Source organism: Phaethon lepturus, unplaced genomic scaffold, assembly GCF_000687285.1.
Source record: "Phaethon lepturus isolate BGI_N335 unplaced genomic scaffold, ASM68728v1 scaffold3922, whole genome shotgun sequence".
In the NCBI taxonomy this organism is placed as follows: domain Eukaryota; kingdom Metazoa; phylum Chordata; class Aves; order Phaethontiformes; family Phaethontidae; genus Phaethon; species Phaethon lepturus.
The window spans coordinates 1-17,887 of NW_010525364.1; the positions used below are offsets into that span (position 1 = coordinate 1).

Sequence of the window (17,887 nt, forward strand, 5' to 3'; positions counted from 1 at the left end):
TTTTCCGCGTCCCTCTGCGTGGTGGTCGGCGACTGAGCCTCGCCTCGCCTCGGGGAGTCTGTCTTCCCCCTCCCAAAGTTCACAGCCCCCCGCTGCTGAGCTTGCCCGTCGGTAGTGTGGGAGGCCTCAAGGAGGGTGCTGGTGCGCCGTGTTTCCCGTCAGGCGTGGCTTTTGGGAAGGGTTTGCCTGGCTGGTGTGTAGGTAAAAGGTAATGAAGCATCGGTCCCGGTGTCCTGAAAAAAAAACCTGCTGAAAAACAGTTACTAGTTCAGTTTATTTTGTACATTAGCAATGCGTGTGATTTGAGCGCGGATGCTTCAGGGAGATTGATGCAGTGCTCATGATACGAGATTAAAAAATACGATTGTAGGGTATTTAATTTTTCACTTTACATCTAATTTAATACCAGGAATTACATGCAGTGTTGTGTGAGACCTTAAGGTCCGGCCATCTTGGAAGACTTCCCAGAACTTGAGCCCTATGGCAGTATGTTTTAAAGTACCTAAAGCTTCTTTCTGCATTATGGATTTTCCAAGGCTTGCGCTTTCGTAATTACTTGCTCTAACATGCTTCCTTTTTTTTGTATTTTAGTGGTAGAATAAGAGCTTTGGAGAGGAATAAGCTCACAAAGAAGACTTTAGAACTGGCACAGCAGTACTTCTTGCCCCCGTACGCTTTCCAGATTCGAGTTGGTGCTCTGTACCTTTTGTATGGGCTCTATAGTACACAGCTTTGCCAGCCAAAACAAAAGGTAATAGTTCTTGAGGTTTTATTCTCAGGAGATACTAGACATAAGATACGTGGTATAGCTTTGTCTACTTTGTTGTCATAAACGGGTAGGGCATTTCCTCTCGCTTTCTTAAAATAATAATATTTAGAACCAGTTGGTACCTTTGGGTTTGAGAAATTATGTGTTGGTGACTAAAATATTGCTTATGCCTCCTAAACTGTAGCTTGGAAATCTTGTTTGCCAGATAGGAGGCTCTTCTCTGTTCAAAAATGAAGACGATTAGTTTTAAATGGGAACAGAGCATATGTTCATCAGCTGTGGGGAGAATTCCATTATGGCCCCAGTTATTCTGTAAGAATTTCAACAGAATGAAGAAAGTTCCTGTTAATCAGAAGTGGAAGTGGAATTTGTGAATAGGTTGAAAGGGTGAATGCCTGAATAGCATGTCTTCTTGCTGCTTTTAGGACGCAGACCAGTATATAAAGGAATTGGAAACTCAGTGCAAAGAGAAGTGGTTTACTTGGACTCGATTGCGCATATGCACACAACATACATCACGGTTTCCAAATTATATAAATAAGGAACTGAAGTTTAAGTATTCTACAGTGATGCCATTATCTTGTATCTTAACTTCAAAGAAGTTTCATGGAGATTAATTCAGGGTATTTTAAAACCACTGCTATATAGGAACTGTTAGAGGGTCCAGGAATTATCAAAGCAGCTAACTTAGAGAGAAAATTAAGTGGGCAGAGTACATGGGAGAGGAAGGAAAGCTAGAAGATAGAGATGCTTCTATGAACATTTCACTGTCAGCAAATCATGGAACGAGTATTGTTTCCTAATCACCTAGTGAATGGGAGTCTCCTAGGTGTGTATTGTTTCAGGCATCTCAGAATGTGAAGAGTTAACATCTTCAAATGATAAAGAGGGCTGGTGTTCCATGTCACTGTCAAAGAAACCAACTGCAGTGAGAATATTTAACACAACAGTATATTAAGATTATTGCATAAAATTTTGATAGTAGTAACAAATGTTATAGTAGGATCCTTTCTCTAGTTCTGTGATCATGTGATGTAACATCCTAGACATCCAAGTACTGTGCATAGTATGACATGATAACAGCAGTCAGCTGAATTCATTCTTATTTGTTGAAATATACAGGTCGATATGACAATATACAACTGTTCTGTTGCAGATCAGAATCGCACTCAAGGATTGGCCTGAAATCCAGAGATTTCAACAGGACCTGATAGACTCCCAGCATTATGACGCAGCATACGTCTTTAGAACACTGCGACTTGCCAGAGCATTCCATTTCACAGCAATGCCAAAGCTAGTGAGTTATTACATTAGTGACTTACCAATTTTAATAAAACATCTTCAGCTTTCAATGCCTGATAGTTCAACAGTGCTTGTGTATTTACTTTAGCTTTGAGACTGTGTTGAAATGTAGCATGTCTTGCTTTTTTAGCTAGGTATGTGATGTAAAGCTTAGAGGATGTTTGAATGTAGCATGTTTCTCACCTAAAAATGTTTTTTTCAGTATCTAATGTTCTTACTAGGTTTGAGATGTCTTATAATTTGTGGAAATGTCAAACTCTTGAATCTGGGCGCTGGATTAAATTCTTAACTAGGAAATAATTTTTGGAAAGTGCTGACTCTGAGCACTTGACAGTAGAGTCGCATGCTACTGTTGATGAGATGGTTTTGTGCCTTTCAGCATCCCTTGGTGGTTGGATATACAGTGACAATTTTCAAGAGGAGGTGCTGTTTTAAGCTTGCTTTTATGTTACAAAGGATTGTCTCTTGCTTTAGCTAAACTACCGAACTAAGAAGAAGATTCAGGAAAATGAATTTAAAGAAGAATTTAAGGACCCAAGTAACAGAGTAAACAGCCTTATCACTAATGATGTGTTGGAGGTACAGTAACTTTTAAACTACAGATTAATCACTGGGTTTGTTTGTTTTGTTTTTCTTCTTCTGTTGTCCAAGAGCTATGACTTATCTAATTAGCACAATCTTGTCCCTTAGAAGTCTTCTTATGGAATGCAGACTAGGGTAGTAGTCTGTGCCAAGCAATTTTACTGAACACTCAGAAACACAGCATTTATTTTGGAAGAATTGTATCTTTTTCAATACTGAAATATGCTCTAATGTTTTGTCATTTTGCCTCAGTAAGATGTAAAAGGGGAAGGGTATAAGTAGTTAATTGTTACTTAGGCAGAGAAAAATGGAAAATGGTGGGTGAGGGGAAGCATGTTTGTTTTGATATGTCTGCAGGTGGCAGCTGGAGGCTTGACACTTGTGGTAATATGAATTTACTTATCTGCGAGTTTGTAGCCTTCTTTAACCTTTATTTCTCCTTTTGAGACGGTTTTGTTTAATATGTAATACATTTTATTAAAAAAACAGAGTAATTCAAGCTGGGTATAGGTTCTTATATTGGTCACCACGCCTCAGTAATTGATCTCTGTTTGCGGGTTTTTCCAGTTGCTGCTTCTAGCAAATATGTATCATCAGTAAGGTTGACTACAGTGGTACGAAAATTGGTAATCTGTGAGATGGCAGGGTGAGAAGACCTGCTTCCTCAAAAGGAGGAAGTAAAATGTATTCTCCAAAGAGATGAAGATAGACCACCATATCAGAATGAGGCCTCTGTGAGCACTGATTCTGAGTATCAGCAAGACTTCCTTCTTAGTTTAAATATGCAAGATACTCTTTCTTCTTTTGCTTATTTGGTGGACTGATGGGACAGTGCTAGGTAGCAGTATTGCTAGGCTCCCTAAAAGTGAACTGATCTAAACGGAATCTGTTTCTAACTCTCCTGCTAGTTCCATGGTCTCCTTAGAATGCTTTGTATAACCCTGATTTTGTTCATTGAGCACTAATACTGCTTTACTGCTGTAATCTTTTTTTTTCTTCTTCCCTGAAAAGTATCTTTTTTATTTTAGGAACTGATGAATATTCATGACCACTACCAGAAAATGAAGTGTGTCATTTCAGCTGACAAATCCCAGCCAGACAAGGCACTGAGCTTGATAAAAGATGAATTTGTAGTTACTCTTAAAGATATAACTTTGGAACATCAGGAATGGCAGCAGAATAGAATGGTAGGTAATATCAACCATTGTGCTGTGGCAACTTAACAGAGCATGTGAAAATGTAAGGACTCTCTTTCTTGGTATAATTACTCTTGGTATATTTACTCTGTAAATCTCAGACTTAAGTAGAAGGAACCGTAACACTGAAGATACGGAATGAGTAAAACCCTAGGCAGAGTTATGGTATGGGGAAGGGACATGGTCTCGTGTGTGGTACTGCCTCTGTGATAACATAAATGATTGCTGAGAGGTAAGCCCTGGAAGATGTGACTAATGAGCAGTATTAGAATGACCATATGAAACACCTGTGTAATGGTTATTCTTGGATCAAGGAAAGGCCGTAGTGTAAGATTGATGAAGAAAATGAGCATATGTGAAAATATTTGTTTTGTTTTTCATAATTCTTGGATTTTAGCTGCCTTGTGTACGACAGGCATTTAATTTTTTTTTTCCCAGAAATTATTCTTAAATGCTAAAGAAACAGATGAAATATCAGACAAAAAGGAAGAAGGGACTTTGCTGGAATCAGAGGTAAGAAAAATGAACTGTTTTGCTACATTGCTCAGGTCAAAGCTGTTAGTTTTTTGACATCAGATCACAGGCTAAGCAGTGTATGCCAAGGCTTGATAGTGTGAAAGTAAGTTCCAGGAATAGCTAGTGGGGCTGGTTGGTTTTTGTTTGTTTGTGTTTTAAATTGCATTGTTTTCTGTTAAGCCGTGAGCGTTCACTGCTGTGATAGCTCTCGGATGCTCATAAAAAAAAGTCCCTTTCAAGTAAGGAGGGGAAAGAGCTGTATTTTCTTGGCCAGACTCCTTTATGGTTCCTCCTGGAGTTGCAACTAAATGCAATATCCATTTTTTTTGCTACAGTATTATCTCATGTATTACTCAAACTCAAAGTTGAAATAAGATGTGAAGTTTCAGATTTGATTTTCTCCTCCTGGGCTTTGTACGGTGAAGGCAACCAAAATTATGGTCTCCTTTTCTAATGAAATGTGAACATTTTTTTCTTTAAGTTTGGTGGCATTCTAATTATATAGAACTAATTCTAATTACAGAATTACAGCTGTAGTGAAATATTGCTCAAGTGACTGTCTCATGTGATGTTTTGTTTCAATACTGCTATAATAGAATTTTAAAATTTTTTCTGACCCATCTCTTTTTTTTTTTAGGGTTCTGAAAGAGCAAATGCATTGGCTAGAATCAAATACAGGTCCTACTCTGCAGTTGTTGAGGTAGGCATAAAATTTGGTGATAGGGATGTATTTATTTTTAAAGAACAGCTTTAAGTACCTTTAAAGTACAGTTTAGTGTAAATGCTGGGTCAGAAAGGAATGAATTAAAATGTACTCTGTAATTCAACCTTTGAATGTTCTAGTTTTTCTAACACGTTGGGGAAACCTGAAGCTCTTACTGTTCTTGTTAGATTCATTGAAACAGTGCAGATATGCTTTATGCTTGCGGAATTTTAATTTACAAGGTATCTTTTAATGTCTATGCTCCATTTAAGTAGATGGAGTAAAAATACTTTTTGAGTTTAAGTGCTCAAACTCCTTGAAGCTTAGCTGTTAGCATCTCTGAAGATGCTTGTGAAAATGGAACTTGGGGCTTTAAAGTCAGTTGGAAGTTCTTGGAAACATAGCTTCAATAACTGCTGCTTTAAAAATATTGTTGATTTGTCTTTTTTATAGCAGACCCATGAGAAACATCACAACTTTGTTCATTAAAATCTCTTGTTGAAAAATGCATTATTAAATGAAACAGACCTCGGGAATGTACAGTAGTTGAGACTTATGAATATGCAGTGATACTGTTTTTCTAGGCATCTAAGCAACATATGACAGTAAGGGGGCTTTATGGTGCAGCAGTTTTTGGAAGTGTTCCTTTTGCTTGCACACAGCAGTGTGCAACATGGTGTAAGTTGATATTAACAGAGAATGGTTTGAAAATAAATGAATGTTTCATTACCTGACTTTGAAGTGATAGACACATTAAATTATAGGAGGCAGTTGTGCTGTTAAAACTGAAGAACAGTAACTAGTGGGAGTTCTCCTTCCCTCTCCTTCCATCCTTTCTCCACCCTGACATGGAAGTCGATGCTTTGGTCCTTGCTGACTTGTAGAGTACTGGTTGACATATGGTAATATCTGGCCATAAAAGTTTAGCTTTTTTGTATCATTCATATGTATGTTTGGGTTCTAGGCTTCCAAATCCAGAAGACATCGTCAAGTAAAATTAGAATCTTCTGAATCAGGATTGAATTATGGGAAGTCTCCGAGCCGAAGTAAAAAAAACAGTAGGAGACCACAGCCAGCAAGAAGAGGTTCTTCGGATATCAAAGGTATTTCTCCATTGTATTTGTGAACCTGGAGAGACTGCAAAAGTTTATCTATTGCTTTGCCAGCTGCGTCAGCTGAGTTAAATTTTACTGTTGATTAGTAGATGTAGAAAATTAAAGAAATGTTTTGCGATACCCCTGTCGTAATTGAACCTTTCTGTCTGTTTTCCACAGTCTGGTCAGGCAGAAAGGCAACTTGAATGCATGCAGTTTATAGTTAATCTGAAGTCTCTTACATAGTCCTGATAATTTTTCTCTGGAAAGTCATGACCCTGGAAAAGCATGTCCTGTGTGGCAGTGTGTGCTAGGTACCTGCCCATACTATCCCACACATCTTGCCACTCGTAACTATCCAGCCTTGGGGTAGATCTCTGGGTGATATTCTTAAATAGCTGTTTAACTTTAAACAAGACCAGAAACACATTCAGGAGTAGGAGCGACAGGAACATGCTAGTTTGAACATCCCAAGGATATTCAGAATTCTCAAAAGCTATTGTAACTAGCATGGAGGAGAAGGGGAAGGTGTCTCCCCCATAAATTTTGCTCTGTGAGGAGAAAAGATAAGCAGTGTAATTTATTGATGGTTTCCAAGAGATGGGTTACAAAGTACGGAGGTGATGGCAATGCTGAGTACAGATACCAGATTAATGTAATGACCATCCATTTTATCATATAATAAGCCACTGTTAGAAAGTAGAGCAAAATTATAACCTTGATGCAGTTCCCAGAGATGATAAACAGCACAATGGGGGACGTAAACAGCAAGTAAGGTGTTCCATAACACAACCCTGCGAACAAGCACAATAACTTTGAGAGCAAAGAAGTCATCATCGTGGCCAGCGACTATCAAACTAATACAACAAATGCTTATAGCAAATTTGTTCTAATGTGCTCTGGTCAGATCTGTTGCTACCTCAACCCGTTGTGCCCCACATTGGGTGCCAGAAAGGACTGTTGTGGTTTAACATGGCAGACAGGTAAACACCACACAGCGTTTGCTCACTCTCTGCTCCCCAGCGGGATGGAGGAGAGAATTGGGAAAAAAAAGTAAAATTCATGGGTTGAGATAAGGACAGGTTAACAGGACAGAAAAGGAAGGGGAAAAAAGTGATAAAAGGATATACAAAACAAGTGATGCACAATGCAATAGCTTACCACCCGCTGCCCAGCCAGTTCCCGAGCAGTGCCCTCCCTGGTCAACTCCCCCAGTTTATATACTGGGCATGACGTTTTATGGCATGGTATATTCCTTTGTCCTCAGAAGATATTCCTGGCTGTGTCCCATCCCAGCTTCCCATGACCCCGCCCCAGCCTGCTTGCTGGCAAGCCAGCATGAGAAGCTGGACAGTTCTTGACTGCTTAGCAACAACGTAAAACATCAGCATGTTACCAACATTATTTTCATCCCAAATCCAAAACACAGCACTGTACCAGCTACCAGGAAGAAAATTAACTCTATCCCAGCTGAAACCAGGACACAGTGTCTTAATTTTTCCTATTGCAATATAATGAACATACTGGAGATCAAGATCTGTGTCTAACTGTTTCTTCTTCTGACAGATAGCTTCTATTTTTGAAGCTATCTTTTTGATGAAAAATAACCTATCTGATAATTCTGGTAGTTCGTACTATCTTCATGAAATCCAAAGTAAACCTTGCCTTTCATCTGTTCCTGAGCTCTTGAAGGAATATCCTCTAATACTTCTGAAGGGAAAATTATATTGATGTCTTAATGATGATGATTGATTTGTAAGACTAGTACCTGCTCTATCACGTCAGTCATTCTCCTTCCATCTGATACTTGCTATGTATTTTGTTCTTTTGTTACTGAAATTATTAGTACATCCATATGAATACAAATCTTTTGTCAACAATTGATGTAGTTTCAAAACTCTTTTCAAATTGTTTCCTTAAACTCAGCATTGCAATTATTACATTATAACAGTTCTAGATTTGTTTAGTTTATAGCTAGACTTAACTTTTCCCTTCTTCACAGGAGGGTTTTTTATACACCTGCGACTTTTTTTTGTGTGGTTCTGTTCTGTAATTCTATTTTATTTCTCCTGAGCATTATAATTTTAGCTAGGAATAAAAACAATTTTAAGGAGCAAACCTTTTTAAAACAGGTACAGACTACTTATGTCCAGTCTTTGGGACCTTTTTTCTTACTTTGAAATGCACCCTGGAAGGAAATACTTGTAACTGCTTGTACGTTGATATCCTTCTGGTTTATCTATGCTGATATAAGAAGCACTGGTATGTCCCTGTACATGCTCAGTGAAAGCCCTTGCTTAACGTAGTCAGAAAAAGACTTCAAACTTTTAATGAGAAATATTACGGAATGTTAACTGTAAATGCCTGTAATCTCCCCTTGAATACTGTGGAGAGGATAGAATTTTGTGGGCAACAAGAAAGGCTGCCTACAGACCAAAAATGCCTGTGGAGAGTACAAACAGAATGTGACTGAGTAAGTGAGGATATGGTGAATGTTTTTAAAAGTAAGAAAATTGGACTGGGAACTCCTTTCTGCCTCAGATCAGATTTTTTTTTCAAAAAAAATGGCTTATCTGATCCAAAGCTGCCAAGTTAATCTCTTTTATTTATGAAGTTTGTTGAAAATACGACGCCGAGACCGAGAACTTACAGGATTAGCCATTTATATGGATTCTTGTTGTATGCTGTCATCATTTATGTTAATATATCCTGAAAGAGATCAAGTCTCACAACTTGAGGACTGACTCATTTTGACGTGAGATAAGTGTGGTAGATGCCCCATCCCTGGAAACATTCCAGGTCAGGTTGGACGGGGCTCTGAGCAAGCTGGTCTAGTTGAAGCTGTCCCTGCTCACTGCAGGGGGGTTGGACTAGATGGCCTGTAAACCTTCCAACCCAAACTATTCTTTGATTCTGTAAGACCTGGTGTGAGGGTACTTTGCTAGGTCAAAAGAGGAGGTGAGGAAGGAAAAGGAGATCAGCTATCTATTTCAGGTCTCTGTTGGAGAGATCCTGTCTAGTGTTGCTCATCTTTGGCATAGATGAACTGACCAGTTACTGATTTAGTTAGTTATTTTACTATCATAGCATTTATGTTATCTGCAGTTTTACTTTCTAGGCATTTGCACATTCCTGCAAAAAAAAAGCTTATACTTTTTTTTTTGTTTGTTTTGTCTCTTTAGATCTCTTTGTTTCCTAGTTCTGAAAACATGGCAAATTACTTTTCTGAAGGAAATCGCCTTTCTGATATCCAACTTTTAAACTGATAGAAGTTGCTCTGGCATTTAAGTTTTTAATTTAGTTATTATTTATTAAAAGTTAAATGAAATCGAACAGCAAAATAGTTTTAAATGAACTTTATTTTGAAGAGAGGGAATTAATTTCGAAGTTCCAAACTCTATTTTCTGACTGACTTAGCTTCTGCTGAAAAAATGTTACTGAGACAATTCATCCTTCTTCAGAGGTCAGCACTGGGCAGTGTTGCCTTTGCATCACTTTAAAACAGTAGATGAAGTGTTGAAGAGGAATAAGGGCATTTTGAATTATCTCTGGACTGAGTTGGTGATTAGTATGCTTTAAACTTGTAGTGTTAATTACTTGTTACTGAAGGTTTCTTTAGTGAACTATATGAAGGTACTGAGAAATGTAGGTGTTTGTTCACAGCTTTTGACTAGAAAGTCCAAGAGAGCAGCAAGTGAACAATCTTCTAACTGCTGGACTTGAGATGTAGAAGCAAAAAAAACCTGACAGTTTTTCCTAAAAAAAATAAAAATCTATCTATCTGCAGGTGAAATGCAAGTGGCAAAGGAAACTGTTACTCGGCATATTGGGATGCCTGTAATCACAGAAGAAGATAACTCAGATGAAGAAGGTACAGTGATTGAAATTCTAACAGACTGGTGACTTGGTTTTTCCATTATACTCTATTTTTCTGAAACTAAAGCTGATGTTTTGGACCATTATGCTGCTGCTTTGCAACAGCTAGGTTAGTTTTTAGCCTGTAAATTCTTGCATGAAAATTGAAGCTTTGCTCTTAGACTTTTGTTATGACAACACACGTGGTGGCAAAATCCCGAGTCATGTTTTTTCTACATAGATTTCATTATAGTGAGTTCAGAGTTAAAACTGACCCAGTTAAAAGGAGACTTACTCTTCTATAATATAAATCTGGCTTGAAGAGCTCCAGTGTTAAGGAAAAGTGATTTCCACCCCCCCACCCCCATCATTCTCCCACTTACAGAAGATGGCTGATCTAAGCTTTGGGAACTTATGTAACCTGTGCTCGAGGTCAGAATAGCCCTTGCTGCCTTCACCTTTGTGGAAGTGAGGGGACATAGAAGTTTCCCCTCGAGCTTTAGCTTCAGCTGGGCAATGCTTCAAGGATTACGTTTCAGTATACAGTATATATTACTTATACTACTGAATATAAGCTATTCATTAATAGCGTCCTCTGCTATATTAGTTGTCTGATGTAGTTGAGGTAGGATTCTGGGAACCTCAGCAGAAAAATGGATGACTTTGCCATCACTCATGTTACTAGAAATAATACAATTTTTATATGGAAGCAATGGTAAAGCAGGTTTCTCAAAGCTGGTGGTAGAGTTGCTCTATGGAGGCATCAAATGCATATAGTACAAATTGAGATGTTAGATGATGTCCCTGTCAGGTAAAGTCCCTGGAGACTGGAGAAAGGGAAACATTGTACCTATTTTTAAAAAAGGTAGCAAGGAGGACCCTGGGAACTACCAATCAGTCAGCCTCACCTCTGTGCCTGGGAAGGTCATGGAACAGACCCTCCTAGAAGCTCTGCTAAGGCACATGGAGGACAGGGAGGTGATTCGAGACAGCCAGCATGGCTTCACCAAGGGCAAGTCCTGCCTGACCAACCCAGTGGCCTTCTGTAATGGAGTGACCACATCAGTGGACAAAGGAAGAGCTGCCAATGTCATCTATCTGGTCTTCTTTTGACACAGTCCCCCACAACATCCTTCTCTCTAAATTGGAGAGGGATGGATTTGATGGGTGGACTGTTTGGTGGTTGAGGAATTAGTTGGATGGTCTCATCCAGAGGGCAGTGGTCAACGGCTCAATGTCCAGATGGAGATTGGTGACAAGTGGTGTCCCTCAGGGGTCCATACTAGGACCAGTACTTTTTAATATCTTCATCAATGACATCAACAGTGGGATTGAGTGCACCATCAGCAAGTTTGCAGGTGACACCAAGCTGAGTGGTACAGTTGTCATGCCTGAGGGACGGGATGCCATCCAGAGGGTCCTGGACAAGCTTGAGGAATGGGCCTGTGTGAACCTCTTGAAGTTCAACAAGGACAAGTACAGGGTCCTGCACCGGGGTTGTGACAACCCCTGGTATCAATCCAGGCTGGGAGAGGAAGGGATTGAGAGCAGCCCTGCTGAGAAGGACTTGGGTGTACTGGTGGATGAAAAGCTGGCCATGACCCAGCAATGTGCACTTGCAGCCCAGAAGGCCAACGGTAGCCTGGGCTACATCCAAAACAGCGTGGCCAGCAGGTTGTGGGTGGTGATTCTGCCCCTCTGCTCCGCTCTTGTGAGACTCCACCTGCAGTGCTGTGTCCAGCTCTGGAGCCCTCAGCACAGGAAAGGCATGGACCTGTTGGAGTGGGTCCAGAGGAGGCCACAGAAATGATCAGAGGGATGGAACAACTTTCCTATGAGGACAGGCTGAGAGAGTGGGGTTGTTCAGCCTGGAGAAGAGAAGGCTCCGGGGAGACCTTAGTGCAGCCTTTCAGTACTTAAGGAGGGCTTGGAAGAAAGATGGGGACAGACATTTTAGCAGGGTCTGTTGTGATAGGACAGGGGGTAATGGTTTTAAACTAAAAGAGGGCAGATTTAGACTAGATCTAAGGAAGAAATTTTTCCCAATGTGAGTGGTGAAACACTGGCCCAGGCTGCCCAGAGAGGTGGTAGATGCCACATCCCTGGAAGCATTCAAGGCTAGGTTGAATGGGGCTCTGAGCAACCTGATCTGCTTGAAGACGTCCATGCTTATGGCAGGGGGGTTGGACTAGATGACCTTTAAAGGTCCCTTCCAACCCAGAGATTCTATGATTCTATGATCTTGACCTGCTTTGCAACTCAAAAGCTTTGTGATCCGTTCTCAGTATTGCTTGAGGAGAACATAAGCACCATGAAGAGTCACTGGACAAAGAAAATAGCATACTCTTTATCTTGAGGCACCTTATTTAGCTGTGCTCTAGGAAGAGACGAGGGTACTGCTTTACTGCCATGTCTCAAACCTGGGTAGTGTTCCTGGGAAAGGAGCTGGCCAGCTAAAGGCGTGATTTCCTCTGGCGGTTCCTAGCCAGTCTAAGACTGATGGTCTTGCGTAGGTAGGAAGGCAGAGTTGATAAACCAGAGGTACTGGTTCTTAACCTGAAAGAGTAGAATTTAATTAGTTTGCTTAAAGGGGGAGCAAAGAGTTAAGTACAACTTCTGGAAAGCTTTAATGACATAGATGAGTGTGAGTAGTATATATTTTGGAGTAATTTACTACGTAAAATTGTACGAAATATCCTTCCATTACATACAAGGGAGCATAATAACTATTAAAATAGATTTGTAGTAAGGTAGCACATTTATATTTGCTCTTTTTAAAAGCAAAAGAGCATCTTATAGTACTGAAATGAGATTACATTCTCTGATCACCTTAGTTGTAGACAGTGTGAATTTGTTAAATTTTAAATGGTCAGATTGAAGGCACAGTGGTGCATTTAATATTGTACTTTATTTACTTTTCCTTCAAATTGTTGTAGACAAAAAGTTTATTTCGAAATTGGGAACATTCTCCATTTCTCAGAATTTGCCAGCAAATTCTGAAGCATTAAAAGTACCCATGAGCAATCTCTTCAGGTATTTCGTGCTTATTTTTGTGCATATTTCATTTGACAAATTCACAATGAAACCTTGTTCATGAGGAGCAGAAAGCTCTCAAGATTGAATAAGTTTTGAAGTACAGCATTTTGTTCATCAATGGAATTTTAATTGATATTTTGAATGATAGTGTGCTATAGAATCTAGAAAGATTTTTTTCATATTTAAAACCATGGGGAAGGGGGGTTGGGAAGGGATCTCAAGAGCTCATCTAATTCATTTCCTTTGCTGGGCAGTATTAATTCTACTTTAATCATTCCCATGAGGGAAGATTGATTGAAAAGCTTGTCAGAAAAATCTCTTTATTTTCTTTCAGAAATATCTCTCCCCAAGAGGAAAAGAAGATGTTAGAGGATCCAGTTGGGGAAGCACTGATGTGAATTTTAATGACAAAATGTAGATGTCAGAGGAAACACAAAGTGCTTGTTTGGATGCCTTTGAACTTACAAGATGTCTGGGACCAGAACTACAGGTGACACTGGAATACTGGTAGTGACTGGTGTACCTTAGTTGTCATATGGTACAGCACCTGGTGCCTTTATGCACCTGGTGAATGCTTCTTGTGGGAAACAGAGTTGCTGTGCCCTGTTTGAGATGGAAAGAGAAGATAGTTGCTTGTTTTATTTAGTTTGTACCATTTGGAGCTCATGTTGATCTGCAACGGTGTTTTTAGCTGACACTGTTAAAAGAGCAGCTCACAAAATATTTGCCTGTATGAGGCGTGTTTGGAATCATTTATCTCTGAATATAAAATTAAGGTTACTAACTGTTTACAATTAGTACAATAAATTATTTTTCACAATTTACTTGCCCCATTTTCTAGTGTGCAATTTCAGCAATGTTTATCATGGTTTGATCCCACAGATGTGGGAAATGAACTTGGTGATAAGTCTTTTATTGGACTCTGTCTCCAGCAGGTCTGGTACCATTGGCTATTCGAATGAAGAAATATAAAGTGCATTTATTAATTCTGCAGATGACCCTAAGCTGTACAAGGACAGGACTAGAATTCAAAATGATTGTTATAAATTGGAGAGGAGTGGAAGAAGTGGGTGTGGAAACAGACATGAAACTCGGTACTGAGAACAGGTACAGGAGGGGGAAATGATTGCTAGGCAACAGTACTGCAGAAAAAGCAGACAGAATCATAAGCTGGAGTGTTTTCTGTAAACAATAACAAGCACTAGAATTCATGTCCTTCTGCCCTGTAAGGCTATAGCCTTAAATAATCCCTTCTGACCATGACAATTCAAGAATAATGTGTATAGTTATTCTCCTTGGTATTTTCTCCAATTGATCATAGCTGTACTATTGAGAAAGGCCAAAGGAGTTGAGGTGTCCTCTCCAAATAGAAATCTGAAAAATTTTGAGTATAAAAGGGGCCTAAACTGAATTAATTTGGTAGTACGACTCTCAAAGGCCAAAGGAATTGAAGTGCCCTTACCTAGAAGAAGCAGCACTAAGTGGAAATATAAATGATTTTAATATACAATGGACCTGTATTAAATGCATCAGTTGGTAAGGAGGAATGGGCTTAAATGATGAACAGGTTGGACACCGGAAAAACTAATAAGAACCAGTGTTGCACTTAAAACCTTGCTGATGGGAAAAGAGGAAACACTTCAACGTAAACCCAAAACCTTGCTGTGTAGTAAACCAAACAATTGAATATTCTGTTACCAGCACAAGCTCTTTCTGCTTCTATGCATTTCTGCTCCTAACTTTTGATGAGCAGATACAAGAGACAAAGGGACCTCTTTTTTGTTCAAAATTGTCTGCTCATCTTAATGCAGTTAGGATCCTGTTGGGAATACTACGTTTGCCAGTTTGTCAATTCCAGCTGCTGCTGTGGGTGTGGTTATGCAGGCTGACAGGACAGCTTTCTGGTATCCTCACATTGCAGGGGATGGATAGTGGTATAGATATAATAGGGGAGCAATTTGGAGATGAGATGCAGTGGAGTACTCAAATCTTTTCTTGGGGAAACCCCTGGATGGCTAAGATAGATACAGGTTAAGAGGGAGAGCTCGTTCTAGCAGATACTGGGAATACAGCTTCAAATTAATCATTTCTGGGGAGTTTCTTCACTTAGGAAGTTGCTTAAGGATGAACTTTGCAGCACTGATCCTTTTCTGCTGTTTCTAGGCACCGAGGTTAAGCTAGGTCTTCCAGCTACATGGTACTGGGTTCGTCTTTTGAAGGGAAACTTGAAAGAGATTTCTCTATTTCCCCCTGACTTGCAGGTATCTGGTATCTCAAACAAGCTAAAGATTAAACACAGCTACAAAAGCTTGTTTTTCACTTTCTTGACAGGCTGTTTTCAGCTAAATTATTATTATACCATATATATGGAGTAAGTTTATTTTAACGTATTTAAGGAATATGTGTAATACTCTTCCCTGCTGTGGCACTTTTTCATAATGTGACCATCTTGTTTGACTCTCCTTGTATCTTTGAACCATCCCGAGAGCTGAGTAGGAGAATTTTTTTAGAATTTTCAATATTCAGTGGCATGAGTCTTCCCTGCACACACTTTTGAAAATGATTTGCAAATCAACATTGGAAGCATGCAAAGGTTTGACTAGGCATGAAGATGTGTGCATTCAACTAGCAGTTGTTTTAATACTGTAATTATGAAAACAAGCATTCTTTAATTTGTTTATAAAATTATGTAGATATAAAATGGAAATTATGCTTAGGGATAAACTTAGAACTGCTGACTATATGCAGTGGTAATATTTCAAAACAATAATCCTGAGAATTTAGAGGCAGCAGTAAGCAAAGTTTCAGAATGCTGGTGTAAGCTTTAAAAAAAAAAAAAATATCCCTTGCTGCAGTCTGATGGGCAATTACAGGCTTTTAAAAACTGGAGAGGGACTTCCTAAAATGTTTCACTGAAGCAAGCAGCTGTCATTAAAAAAACAACAACCCAGCCTACTGCCAGCTCAACAACAGTAAATCTGGACTTCCAAGAATAGTGTTTTCTAGTGTCTAACTTCTCTCCTGGTTATAGCCTCAGCTAATGCAGTAGTCAGAGGCTGCAAGGAAACTCCATTTCTGTAATGCAGTGTAACTTCCAGCTGACCTGGTGGATAGGAGTGAGGCAACATGACAGTATGTATCTGGATGTTGCTACAGTTTTCATAAATAAATTACAGAAATAATTAATAAGAAATACAGTAATAAAATAAGAAACTTCTCTAAGATGGATATGCAACTGGCTGAAGAACTGCGTTCATGCAATAGTGATCACCATTTCTTTGGCAAAGCAAAACGATCCTCAGTGTGGAGGTTTGAACTAGTGCTATGCAATGTTTACAAGTATAATGTGGGTGAAGGAAAGCAGAATAAATTTAAAACATGGTTTAGAAACTGTTGAAGACATTTTCCAATATAATTTTTATTATAATGGGAGAAATTAACAAGGTCTAATTAAATAAAGGTAGGTGCAAAAGGCTGCACTGGTAAAGACAGATTCAATGCAAATACCAGCTCGGGAATGCTTGTGTAAGCAGCTGTTCTCCATCTGGAGGTTTTTGCAGCCCTCAAACCAGAGGTGGATCAGCAATATGGGAGTGATGTGGAAAGTTCCAAATGCCATGGATGGCAGTAGGGGTCTGTGTTGTGTACAGTCTGGGGAGCATGTACATCACCTCTAGAATAAATTATGAATCCTAAAAAAAAAAAAAAGGCAACAAAAAGAAAACAGACTTCAGGAGAGTTTAGTCTGGAAAACAAAAGGTTTGTCGGTGAATGGTCTTTACAGCTTTGTAATGTGTGTTTATGGAAATGGTGATTAATTGTTCTCTGTGTTCATTGAGGCAGAGCTATACAATTTACAGCAACATGAATTTACATAATAAAAGATTTTTGCAGTTAAATAAACAGTTTGGCCTTGTAACAAACAGGAAAGTCACTTTTACTGTTAGAGTTCAAAACAATGTTGGAAAAACAGTAGTCATGGGTGGCTGAGGTAGACCTAATCCTGCTTTGGAGACCTTGAGGTTCCTTCTAGTCCTACACTTTTACATAACAGGACCCTGGGGAGAGAGTTCATGTCCTCTCATCACACATGTATAGCAAGTTCTTCAAAGGACACAGATATTTTATCCCTTCTTTTCTGGAATGTTTCATTTTCAAGTTCATTCTACTTCTGGAGTTGCCCATTCACATTTTACAACACTTGGTGTGTGGACCTGGCTTCCTTCCCCCCATTTTCATCTCTGTCCTCCAATCTGGGCACCTGATTAAGCTTGGTAGTGGAAGACTTCCATCCTCCATCTGTATGCAACCCAACACTTGGAAATGGGACTGCAAGAACTTAATGAGCTACAAGGGGTTGAGGAACGTGCTAAAACTCCGTCTTGCTCCTAGCACTTCAGGATTTGGGTCAGTCTTCTCTGTGCAGCACTGTAGTTTGGCTGTAATAGAAACATGCAAAGCAAAATTACCTTGCAACAGCTTGAGCTTTCTGTAATGGACACCAAGCTGCTTCCTCCTTAGTCACAGAAATGTAAACCTCGATGTGGAAAATAATGGAGGACACAAGGGTGAGCCTTCAGCTATTAAAGGTTATCGGAGATGGGGAGTCACTTGTTTCTTTAGAAGAGAGTTTTGTATGTGTGATGACAAGTGAGGTAGCATTTACATCTTGGAGCCAGGCTCGGTGCAGCCGGCCGTTTCTCCAGGTTCGTTTTGGACACCGAGCGTGGGTGGAGCTGGCTGTCGTCCTTCGTGCGTGCTGCTGCCAGGGCAGAGCAGTCCTGAGGGCTCCCAAAAAGAGATGGCACGAATTTTTGGAAGACGGGGAGAAGCC

The 17,887-nt window shown here is 39.6% G+C and overlaps 1 protein-coding gene across 1 annotated transcript; it reads left to right on the forward strand.

Annotated features, from left to right (window-relative positions):
• Positions 1 to 586: 586 nt before the first annotated feature.
• SNAPC1 (small nuclear RNA activating complex, polypeptide 1, 43kDa) lies at positions 587 to 13,422 on the forward strand (the record flags this gene model as incomplete). The annotated part of the gene is made up of 9 exons (XM_010282715.1): positions 587 to 751; positions 1,926 to 2,066; positions 2,546 to 2,650; positions 3,682 to 3,840; positions 4,288 to 4,362; positions 5,003 to 5,065; positions 6,033 to 6,171; positions 9,950 to 10,033; positions 13,388 to 13,422. Coding segments are annotated over 9 exons (966 nt in total), but the record flags the coding sequence as incomplete, so codon positions are not given.
• Positions 13,423 to 17,887: the final 4,465 nt, after the last annotated feature.